Source organism: Diceros bicornis, chromosome 24 (assembly GCF_020826845.1).
Source record: "Diceros bicornis minor isolate mBicDic1 chromosome 24, mDicBic1.mat.cur, whole genome shotgun sequence".
Taxonomy (NCBI): Eukaryota; Metazoa; Chordata; class Mammalia; order Perissodactyla; family Rhinocerotidae; genus Diceros; species Diceros bicornis.
In genome coordinates, this window is record NC_080763.1 from 23,485,210 (window position 1) to 23,496,395 (window position 11,186).

General features: G+C 49.0%; 1 protein-coding gene across 1 annotated transcript in view; it reads left to right on the forward strand.

Annotated features, from left to right (window-relative positions):
* Positions 1-7,535, forward strand: part of LOC131420953 (heme transporter FLVCR2-like) — a 49,890-nt gene extending 42,355 nt beyond the window's left edge. Inside the window, exons 4-9 of the mRNA XM_058567413.1 lie at positions 353-420; positions 1,669-1,772; positions 4,785-4,895; positions 6,072-6,177; positions 6,325-6,436; positions 7,035-7,535. Of these exons, the coding sequence (XP_058423396.1) occupies positions 353-420; positions 1,669-1,772; positions 4,785-4,895; positions 6,072-6,177; positions 6,325-6,436; positions 7,035-7,390 (857 nt within the window). The 3' untranslated portion in view covers positions 7,391-7,535. The remainder of the gene's footprint in view (positions 1-352; positions 421-1,668; positions 1,773-4,784; positions 4,896-6,071; positions 6,178-6,324; positions 6,437-7,034) is intronic.
* Positions 7,536-11,186: the final 3,651 nt, after the last annotated feature.

Consider the following 11,186-nt stretch of genomic DNA (forward strand, 5'->3'; position numbering starts at 1 on the left):
TACTGACCCCGTAGGTCTAGCCAACACTTAAGAGGAATGTGGATGGTTCTGACCTAGGAGTAATACTTTCTAGAGCCTGTGTTTCCACAGGCTTAAGGGTTAAAGGGATCAGAGGGCAATGGTATGTGGCCAAGAAAAGGTTCAAATGGTTACTTTTGGTTGTTTTGGAGTATTTCTTCGAGAAATACTGCAGAGTAGCCTCCTATGCCCTGGATTTTTCTTCTCTGAGGACACCACTCCCTATGGCAACGAGGATGAGGATTTCTAACCTCCCTAACTACGAGGGGAGAACTTAGCTCTGGCCCCAGCGGAAGGCTGACTCTAATGCTGTGTTTCTCCCTCCCTCCTTCAGGTCTGAATGCTGGTGCTTTTTATGCCTTGTCCACTCTGCTGAATCGCATGGTGATCTTGCACTACCCGGTAAGGGAGTTCCCCAAGCATGAGAGAGATTGAGATTTCTGAGTCTCGGCGGGAGCTAGGGTGGCAGTTACTTCTTGGTTTCCCCTAGGTCTTGGCAGTGTAGTATGGTGATATGCTTATGGGATTTGGAGGGAGATGACCCTGGGTCTCAACCCCAGCTCTGGTGGTACTAACCTGTATGAGAAGCTAGTTAGCTTCTCTGAGCTCTCATTCTCTTTTCTGCAAAAGGAGCATCATTACCTACTGAAAGATTATTTGTAGGATTAGAAAGTAAATAACATCGTGTGTGTATATGTACATTCATATCTATTATATGTATGTAAAGCGCAGGACGTGGTGCCTGGCAACACAGTAGGTAAGCATATATACGTATAGAATCACATATGAAATATTTAATTTGCAAAATATGCGCAAGGTGTAATTTTGAATCTTAGTTGCTCAACTGAAGCATTTTTTAAATGTTTCCAGAATCAGTGAGGGCTGGATACTGGGAGTGGGATTCTGAGTGTCCTGGAGTCAGGAATCCCATGTCCAGCCCTCTTTTGAAAGGACGAGGGTCCTTTGAGAGGTGGTGGGTCACTGTGGCTGAGTGTTCCAGTTCTGGAGTTTTGACAGGTCTAAGTTCACATCCTAGCTCTGCACTTAATAAATGCGTCATGACCTTGGGTAGGTAGGTTAATCTCACTGTTCCTCAGTTTCTTCATCTGTAAAATGGGGAATATTGATTCCTAACCTTATGGTGGGGAATTATGAGAATTAAATGAGATGATGATGTAAAGTTCTTGGCATAGTATCTGGCTCATAATAATCACTGAAAAATATGTAACTATTATCTCCCTATTCCTTTGGCACTGATAGCTCAAAAAACCTAAGTATGGAATGTTTGGATATACTTATTTCAGTTTCCCCCTCTGTGAAATGAGAAAAATGAAAAATAAAGGGGTTATTGTAAGGACTGAATTTTTTAAAAAAATTTACCTAAAAATGGTTCGTAGGACAGAATTTGGTTCCCCCCAGCATCCAGTGTCATGCTCACACTCCAGGGTTATATTATGTTGGGAGGAGCAACTGTTCTAGGATTCTCTCCACACTGGTAGCTTCCTACAGGCCATCTTCCCTGGTACTTTCTGAGAATTGGCTCTAATGGAGCCTGAATTACTTGCCTTTGCCCCTTTGCCTTGTGGTGACTGTGCCCTGCCTGGTGTCTTGTCCCCTTGCTGAGTGACCATCAGGGCTGTGGTTTCCCAGGGGGAAGAAGTGAATGCTGGAGGAATTGGCTTGACCATCATCATTGCAGGAATGCTCGGGGCTGTGGTCCCAGTCCTCTGGCTCGATAAGACCAAAGCCTACAAGTAAGTGACTTCCTCCTGGACTGAGAATTGGGGACCAGTGTTTTGAAATGACACATTCATTAGCAATACGGCTCTAAAGGTTTGGGTGCGGCAGCTGGGGGTCTGAGTGGTCAACTAGGCAGTTGAAATTTATCTTCTCTGAGCCTCAGTTTCCCCATTTATAAAATGAGGTAAGCAATACCCGCCCCGTGGGGATCTTCGGAGGACTAGAGATGGAGGACATGATGCCTAGTGCAGCACCTTCCCCAATCTCACCCCCAAGTAGCAGTGGAAGGTTCGGATGAGGGAGAAATGAAAATGAACGTGGAAGAATGTCAGCAGTTGGGAAGTTTGTGGAAGGTCCAAAGAGCGGACATGAAGAGGTGATTCCACTGCCCCGTTCCCATGACTCCCTCTTGGACCCTGTGGGTTAACAAGGTGCTCTGTGCTTCCTCTGGGCTGCAGTATTGTCTTGCAATTGCTTACACCTCATTGGTAAATATTGGGATGTGCTTTGGGCCTGACTATCCAGTGAGTTTCTAAGAGGCACTAAGATTTTGGCGTACGCCAGGCTAATCCAGGATGCTTGTTATAAACACAGATTCCTGGGCCCCACCCTCAGGATGCCAGTTCAGTAGGAGAATCTGCATTTGTAAAAAGCAACCCAGATGGCTCAATTCTGTAGTGAGCCTTGGAGAAAAGGCTCTGGGGAACAGAGGCCCAGCGTCCTTCCCTTTTTATTGCATCTTTCCAGTGCTCTGCATGCAGTGCATGCTCAATTAATGCTGGCCCACAGGGCAGCTGCCAGGGTTGTCCTGCGCTGGGGCATGGCGGGTACTCTGGGCCACACTGTCAAGGCCTCCAAAGTTCCCAGGGTCTGGAGGCGACAGACAGTAGCAGAGCTGTTCTCTCCACACAAACCCGCTTCTGTGAGGCTCTGGGCAGACCAGGTCTCACTCTGGCCGCCCTAGTCCAAGGCCATTGAGGCCATCCCTGGGGCTGTGGCCGCCTGGCTGAGCACGACGAGGAGCCTGGCTCGGCTTAATTACTGCTGGTGGAGCTTGGCTGCCGTCTCGTCTCTGCCACCTGTCAATTGCTTGCTTCAGCCAGACACGAGAGCAGTGAGGACTGGCCACCCCCACACCAGTGGACAGCAGTGTCCCTTTTTCCAGGGCTTGCCCTGTGGCAGGAGAAGGGAGGGATTGGAATGTCGGCTGGGCTGAGACGTGGGCAGCCAGATGACTCAGATGAACTAGAAAATAGAAGGAAAGGGCTGGGGAGGACACTTCAGAACCTGTCGTCACCAGTTCCTTGTGTCACTTGATGTCTCAGTCCTGCAGTCAACAGGAGACATTCTTCTGTATGCACTGCTACCCAGGCAGAGAAAGGAGGAGAGGGCTCTGTGATCTGGTCATTTCGGTGGCAGTTCCCGCCGCCAAAGGCTCCCAGCCCTTTGGTTTGGAGGCTGGAAATTGGGTGGTGAGTTCCCTTGATCTGAGGCTGGGACTACAGACAGTTTTTCTAGATGGGTCAGTGGTTTGAGATGAAGCTATGGTTAAACAAATATGGCAAAATATGAGCTTGTGGGTCAGAGAGAGCCTGGTGTCCATGTAGCTGCATTCTGCGGGGGAGGGACTTGGAAGGGGAGCAGGATGGGGAGGAGGAAGCTCATGTACCCTCAGGAGCTGCTCTGAGCACCAGGTGGGAGGGGCCTCCTTCAGAGGCTCTGGCCTTAAGCTTTTCCAAAGATGCAACCACACGGTATATTAGTATTCCTGTGTGCGGTGGTAGAAAGAGTGCTGGATTCAAATCCCAGCTCTGGGTTCAAATCCCAACTCTGCATTTACTAAGCGGGTGACTTTGGACAAATAACTGGTCTGAGCCTCAGTTTCCTCATTTGTAAAATTAGGGATAGCCATGCATTTCTTGCAGGGCTTTTGTGAGGGTTGAGGGAAATCATAAATGCCTGTAAAATGCTTGACAGAATGCCTGGCACCCAATAAGTGCAGTATCAGTTGGACATAACCGTAGTCTACGTCTCCTGGCGCCCCCACCGTGTTTCTGGCCTCAGGAGAGGAGTGAAGCCTGTAAGCTTTCATCCTCTGAGTCCTGATGTTTGGGCAGGAGGGCGGAGGGCTGTGTGGAGCCCGGGCCCTGCAGTGAGTAGGGCAGGGAGAGGAATGCAGGTCCAGCTGCAGGAGTCGGGGTTGCAGCAGAGTCCTGCCTGGGCCGCACGGGAGGAGACGTGTGTGGAGGGGACAAGCAGGGTGAGCCCGAAACAGAAACCAGCACGTTGCTGATGGTCCTTCTGAGGGGACAGACAAAGGGAAGTGTCACAGGGAGAGGGCGGAGGGTTCTCACTTTGGCTTTGGAGTTAAGCACTTAGTTCAGGGCGGGAGAATGTTCTCTTAGTTCCACTGTCTGGAGCAGAGTGGCTCAGATTCTGCAGGAAAAGCTGGGCTGGACCTGTGCATGTGGCAACAGGAAGAACTTAGAGATGACAGAGAGAACCGAAAAGGCACACTGCCCAGCGTTGTCGTGGGGCTTGGGGCAAAGCAGACAAGCAGAATTGGATGGCTTCTGGGGGAGTTCTGCATGCCACTGCCGCCTGACCAGAGCTGATGTTGTCTTGTTTGGTTTTTTGGTGCAGGATGAGGAAAGGAAAGGGCTGGACCTTATTGCTTGTGGGTAGAACGTGACGACTCAAGGTGCAGCTCGATGTTTTTGAGAGGCTTCTGCAGGAGGAGAATGCACGTGCAGCAAGACGGCTTGTACTTCCTGGTCTTACCCTTTGTAGCAGTGACCGCAGTGTAATTCAGTAGTTATTTGTGTGATCATTGGTTCAGTGTCCATCAACCTCATGGACAGAAAGTTCCAAGAGATCAGATGTCCTAGCACACAGCAGAGGGTTTGACACATAGCAAGTGCCCCACAGATACTTGTAGAGTGATTGAATGAATGAATGAATGGATGGATGGATAATCCTGTTAAAGTCAGAAGTGTGTGACTCAACTTCTCTGCCTCTGCTTGTAGGGAGACAACACTGGTGGTCTATATCATGACCCTGGTGGGCATGGTGGTGTACACATTCACCTTGAACCTGGGACACCTGTGGGTAGTGTTCATCACCGCTGGCATAATGGGGTAAGTTTCACCTCTAACCTGTTTAACTGGGAAACACCATCCCATGGCTTCTAGAGCTGCCGCCATCCTAGGAAGCCATATTGATCCCTCTGCTGCCTTCTCACTGAGCTCTGGAGATGCATGTGGACATAGTGCCCAGAGCTCTTGTTTCCTTGCAGCACTTGAAAAGGCCACCTGGGGCTCCCTGGCCCATCCATACTGTTGGGATGGAGGATGTCCTTCACACACCTCTGGGAGGCTAGGAAATGTTGTTTAGCTCTGCCTGGGACAACACAGGGTCACAGAAAGTACACAGGGCCGAGAGTCAGAAAGTCTGGGTCCTGGTCTCAGCCCTGCTGCTGACTATCTGTTAGACCACAGGCCCATCACTTAACTGCTCTGAGCGTCAGTTTTCTTATCTGTAAATGAAGATGAGTGGCCTGCCTCGTCGAGTTGTTAGAAGGATTGAGAGAGAGAGATGTGAAAGCAGCAAGAAGTGTGGTGCAGATGTAAGAAATTAGAATTGTAATTTTCTAGACCTGTTGTTTGAGAAAGCATAGGAAACAGTACCCTTCCCATGGGAATCTCTGCTCAGCCACACCTCCCAATTATTTTCCTGTAGGCACTACATGAGTGTGTGTGTGTGCGCGCACGCGCACGCTTGTGTGTGTGAGAGAGAGAGAGATTCAGAGACAGAGACAGAGACAGACAGACAGACACTCAGTCCTTCTCAGCTGGCGACTCTCTGGAGGGAGGGAAATAAGGAGGACTCAGAGCTCTTCCTTTCAGGTCCCCAAGAGCCATGGAGATGCTGTTCAATATCCGGGAACTTCCCCCTCCCAGCACAGGGCCTGTGTACTCAGGACACAGAATTTCTTAGCTGAGGTCTGAACACTCCAGGAAACCGCACACCCTCTGTAAATGCTCACTCTGTGTGTAATTGGTGGCTGGACGGAGAGGAAGCAGGGGCCCCCAAGGGCCTCCTGGACAGAAAGCCTCCCTATGAACCTCTTCCTGGCCTGTAGGGGTCTGTCTTTCCTTGGTATGGCCACTGAGGCGATGCCCCGATCCATTCAAGGGCCTGGCATGTCTTGATGGGGAGAAACAAACAGGAAAGTTCTAAGGGAGGAGGTGGGCTCCCCATCCTTCTTGTTCTGGAAGTTCTCCATCACCTCGTTTCTGTGATCTGGCCTTTAGCTTCTTTATGACTGGCTATATCCCGCTGGGATTTGAGTTTGCTGTGGAGCTCACATACCCAGAACCAGAAGCCATGTCATCGGGCTTCCTCAACGTGTCTCCCCAGGTAAGGCTCTCATTTAGTGGCCCCAAAGCAGTGGCTCTTGCTTCCCTGCCCGGCCTGGCTGGCACAGGCATTGCATTGTGACAGCTCAGCTCCCCCTTGGGCTAGTTGGCTGAGTGCTTATTTCCACTCTTCTTTGTGCCTTTCCAGGTATTTGGGATCATCTTCACCATCTCCCAGGGCCAGATTATCGAGAACTATGGACCCATGCCCGGGAACATCTTTCTGTGTGTGTTCCTCACCCTTGGAGTAGTCCTCACTGGTGAGTTGGAGCCTCGGGACAAGATGGCGCTCAGGCTGCCCATGGGCTTAGGCGTTTGGCAGTTAGGGACCCCAGGGTCTTGACTGATCATACAGATTGGGGGCACACATGCAATGGGGCTGGGGGGACGGCTTATTATGAAAACTGTTCGGGAGGCAGTAGCATGTTTTGATGGAGTGAGCATGGGCTTTGGTGCCAAAAGACTCTCGTTTGAATCCCAGACTGTGACACTGACCTCCATAGCTGTTTGATCTTGGCCAAGTGAACCAACTTCTGGGAGCCTCACTTTCCTCATCTGTAAAATGGGAACTGTTGTGAGGATTAGAGCGATGTGTCCAAACTCCGTGGCAAATATAAGTGATCTATAAATGAAGGCCAGTGTCATCATTGGCTTCTGCCTGTCAGGGATAGCAGTGATCCCCAGGCTTTATCAAGTTGGCTGATGGTACCCCCAGCTCCCTGGGATATCTGAAGTAGGTCTGGGATACCTGTGACCATAAGGAAAATGAGGCCTCCCTCTCTTGGATGAACTTGACCATTGGTCGGCTTCATAACTCTGTGTCTCTGTTGCTTTTCCTTCTTGATCCCTCGACCTCAGCATTCATTAAGGCAGATCTCCGGAGGCAGAAAGCAAATAAGGAAACCCCTGAGAATGTGAGTATGGGGGAGCTTGCTGGGCAGAGTTCTGGGTTCTGGGCATTGGCTGAGGATGTGGCAGCAGGGGTGGGGGTGGGGGGAGCTCCCAGAGTGGACTGGTTTTGTGGTGGCTGTGAAACCAACTCAACTCACAAACATGGTGCCCAGAGAGTTTCCTCAGTGGATGTGTCAGCACTGCTTTTCTGCTGCTCTTTCCCGGTCTCTTTTCCCACTTCCTGCCCTTCTCCTGGCCTCCCTGCTCTGGTCCCCAGAGCACATCACTGTTGTCATAGTCTGCTGAGTAGTGTCCACCCCTGATCCTGACACAAGTCCTGAGGCCCTGGCTCCGCTGCTTTCAGCCTGCGGTCAGTGGCTAGAGAGGAAGGGTGGGAGCCAGGCTCGACCATTCTGTCCTGGTGGTGATGGCCCCAAGGCAGTGGCTCTCCTGGCATGTGACAACACCTTAGGCAGTAGGATGGAGATGGAGGACTGGAGCCATTGGAGCCAGTAGGGCTTTAAAAGGACAGTTCAGGAAGTAGGAGCTGATGGTGGTAGAAGGAGACAGAACCAGGAGTATGATCTAGAACAGAAAAGTGTTTCCCATCCGCTCCAACCAGGTGGGAACTATTTTAACCAAAATGTTAGGTATCAAATCTGAGCCTGGATGAAAGAAATTTCAAATCTCAGAAGGAGTAAAAGTGGAATATTTCTTAAAAAATAAACAAAACACCTAAAACCTGTTACAGAGGTAATAGATATTCTTTGTAGAAATACTGAAAAAGACAGAGAAGTGTACAAAATTTAAAAATCACCCTGTAATATCATCATCTAGAGGTGAGAAGCTGTTTTTTTTAATTTACATGTCTATATCCACATATAACATATATCCATATATATGAATACATATATATCTATATATGTATTTTTAAAAATATGTGTAAAAAATATATACGTATTTTTTAAAACAAAAATGATCTTCTATCTGCTTTTTTAGTTATTGTGAACACTGTATCAGGTCATTAGTCTTGTACAACATACTTTTCATGGCTGTACCATGTTGTAATGACTGCACATGGATAAACCATTTATTTAACAGACTTGATTTGGGAACGGGAAGGTTCTTGTCTACAAAAGAAGTCCTTTCCCAGGGACTTGTGTGCGTGTCACAGTCACCTCTGATGCCTTCATCTGGACACTGCCTTGAGAAACGCTGTCAGTGGCCTAAGTACTTGTTTGCTCCAAAGGGAGGGAAGTCCCAGCCAACTTCCTGTAACCTTACTGAAAAGCAATCTTGATTCATTCCAGCCTGAGAAACCCAAAGCTGCTTCTGAGCGATGAGAGGAAAGGGCAGACGGATGAGGCCCTTGAAATGGGAATGGAGTCGGCTGAATTAAGTGTACCCCACCTTTGGTGGGGACAGGATTTGCATACCGACCACCTTCTAGCAACAATCTTCATCAGATGTTCTAAATTTAAAGGGATTCCCTTTAAACCATCTCAAGCTGAACTCCTCCTCTGCCTAGCCTGCTGTCTGACTCTACTCATGGGCTTGGTAGTGTCTTCTGAAAATAAGACATGTTGGTATTTCCTCCTGTGCATTGAGCTACAGTCATGACCACTGTGCTGTTCCCCTGTGGCCACTGTCCTGGCCTCAGCACGTCGGGGCAGCCTGTGCTGGCCGCGGTGCTGGGGTGCCAGGGCCACTGCCCGAGGGGAGCCAGGGCTGTGTGTGTACAGACACTTCTGGTGGGGGGAGTGAGGTAGGGGTGGAAGAGAGGTGCAGAGAAAGTGTACCTGACTTTTTGATGTGGAGAAAGGTGTTTACTCTTCAGCTCCTTAAAATGTGTTAACCAAATGTTTACTGAATCCATTGCTTTATTTTAAAAACAATTTGTATTTTCTATTTGTAATAGCAGATGTTTTAAGGCAATAAAAGATTCTTCAAGTGGTCTGCCTTGTCATTTGGTGGGGCAGAGATGGCTTTTAGTAGTCCCCACGAGACTCGCACGTTTCTGAGGACTAAGGTGTGGGAAAGGCCTGGGGGTGGGGCAGGTCTGGGCTGGAGGTGCAGCTCCTTGGCCTCCATAGAAGTGATTTACCATCCTGGTCACCTGGGTTATTTTTTAAGGCCAAGGGGGGAAAGATTACTGTCAGCCTGCGTGGGGGACTGCACCTCAACGCCCAACACACGACCCTGACCGCTTCCCGTGCTGTGTACACATGAAGACGGTTCACCAAGTGTGGCTGCTGATGGAGCTCACGGTCGTTTCTGGCTCTGCTTCACAGGGTGGCAGAGGTATTTGTTCTACAATCACCCCAGGCTCGTACCAGCCTGCTCTGGCAGGAGTCCGCAGTCTCGGCTCCTGCAGTTCTGTTACCATTTTTCTCCTGAAGTGTCCTACTTACTGCCACTCTCCCTCCCAATCGCATTCACCTTATGGCTGGTACTTGGATATGCCGCTGCCGTCAGTTTTCTGTAGGTTTCTTCCCTAGAGAGTTGCACTGTGCCTGTGGCCTTCTGGCACCATATCTGTTAGTAATTCTTAGCTGGAGAGAGACAACATTATGATTCTCCTCTAAATCATCTGGGAAAGGAGCCAAGCCTGGGCTGTTAAAGAAATCTAATATTCATAGTGTCTGCTAAATACTGTATGTTCTCTTTTTAGATCCTTTGGGGTCTTGTCTTTATTTTTCTGGAATCACATTTCCACGATGCATGCCTCAAGGATTCAAATCATCTTATGCTTCATTCATTCGTTCTTAGGTGGGCTCCATGGGGATCTCCACTCAAATGTTCACTCTCTGTAAGATCATTGCTTTTCTTACTGCCTCTTTTTCTTACTTACTCCTTACAATAGCTGGTGAGTAAAGGAAAGATAGTTCTTATCACTGAGCTAGTTTTCTAGATGTGCTATTGTGGGGATGTGAGGGCTGGAATTGCTGCATCCACTTTTGGCACCATAAAGGAAGCCAGCCTGAGGATGAAGCCAATGCAGGAAGGCAGAGCTGAAAGAACTGTGGAGAAATGGAGCTGAGTCCTGATCAAACCATTACTGAAGCCTATATCCTCTTAACTTTTCAATTTTGTGAGCGAATGTTATTTTTATTGTTTAAGCCACTTTAAGGCAGATTTTGTTCCTTTCACCTAAAGAGCCTTAACTGATAGAGAATTCCCGGTGCACTCAAGTATCAACTTCAAGCTTCCTATGATCCCTTACAAGTCTCCTGCCTCTTTCTGACCTATCTCCTACCTTCTACTTCCTAACTTCACCATACCATAGTTACACTGATCTTACTCCTTGAACAAGACTGTTCCTACCTTCCAGATGCTGCTCCCTCTGCCCTAAACGCCTGCCTCATATCTGGACATCTGCTGTCTGGGCATTCTGGTCTAATCTTAAAATTCACCTCCTCAGGGAGGCCTTTCCTGATGATCTAACTTATGCCCTCCTCCGTTTCTTGATCACAACTCCTTGTTTTCTAGAGTCCGTATCACTGTCTGAAGTTGTTCTCTCACCTGTTGACTTGTTGATCAGGTTTCCCTGATGACAAGGTAAGGGCCATGGGAGCAGGTACATTGCCTGGGCTGTCTGTCTCTTTCCCATGTGTCTGGCAGGGAGTAAGTGTTCGATAAACACTTGCTAAAACCATAAATGGGCTCTCAAGTCTACACGCTGTGTGGGAGGCCCCAGCCAGTGGTAGCCTCTCAGGGTTGTGTCTGGAGGGCACCTGTCCTCTCCAGCGCATTGTCCTGGGAGGTCAGTGTTCTCCTTTTCAGGGTCAGGCAGCTGTGTCTTCTGTGCTTCCTTGTTCTCTTTTCTACCTCTGCTTTCTCAAGAATCTGTTTCTTCCTTAGGAACAAAACAAGAAAGGGTCCTGACCATGCAGTTGTGAAGTCAGAATCTTGAAGGTGAGAAAGGAGAGGAGGAAGAGTTGACTTTAAGAGAAATGAGCAAGTGACAAAAGGGGCTGGAGGCAGCCAGGTCCGCCTGGGTCCTGAGCTGTCCTACTCACTCTGGTGTCTTTGATCCGCGGAAAGCTGTGCTTCTCCTACACTTGAGCTCAGAGGAGGGCACGAGTGCTCTTGGCTTAGGGGAGGTCAAAGTACAAGGAC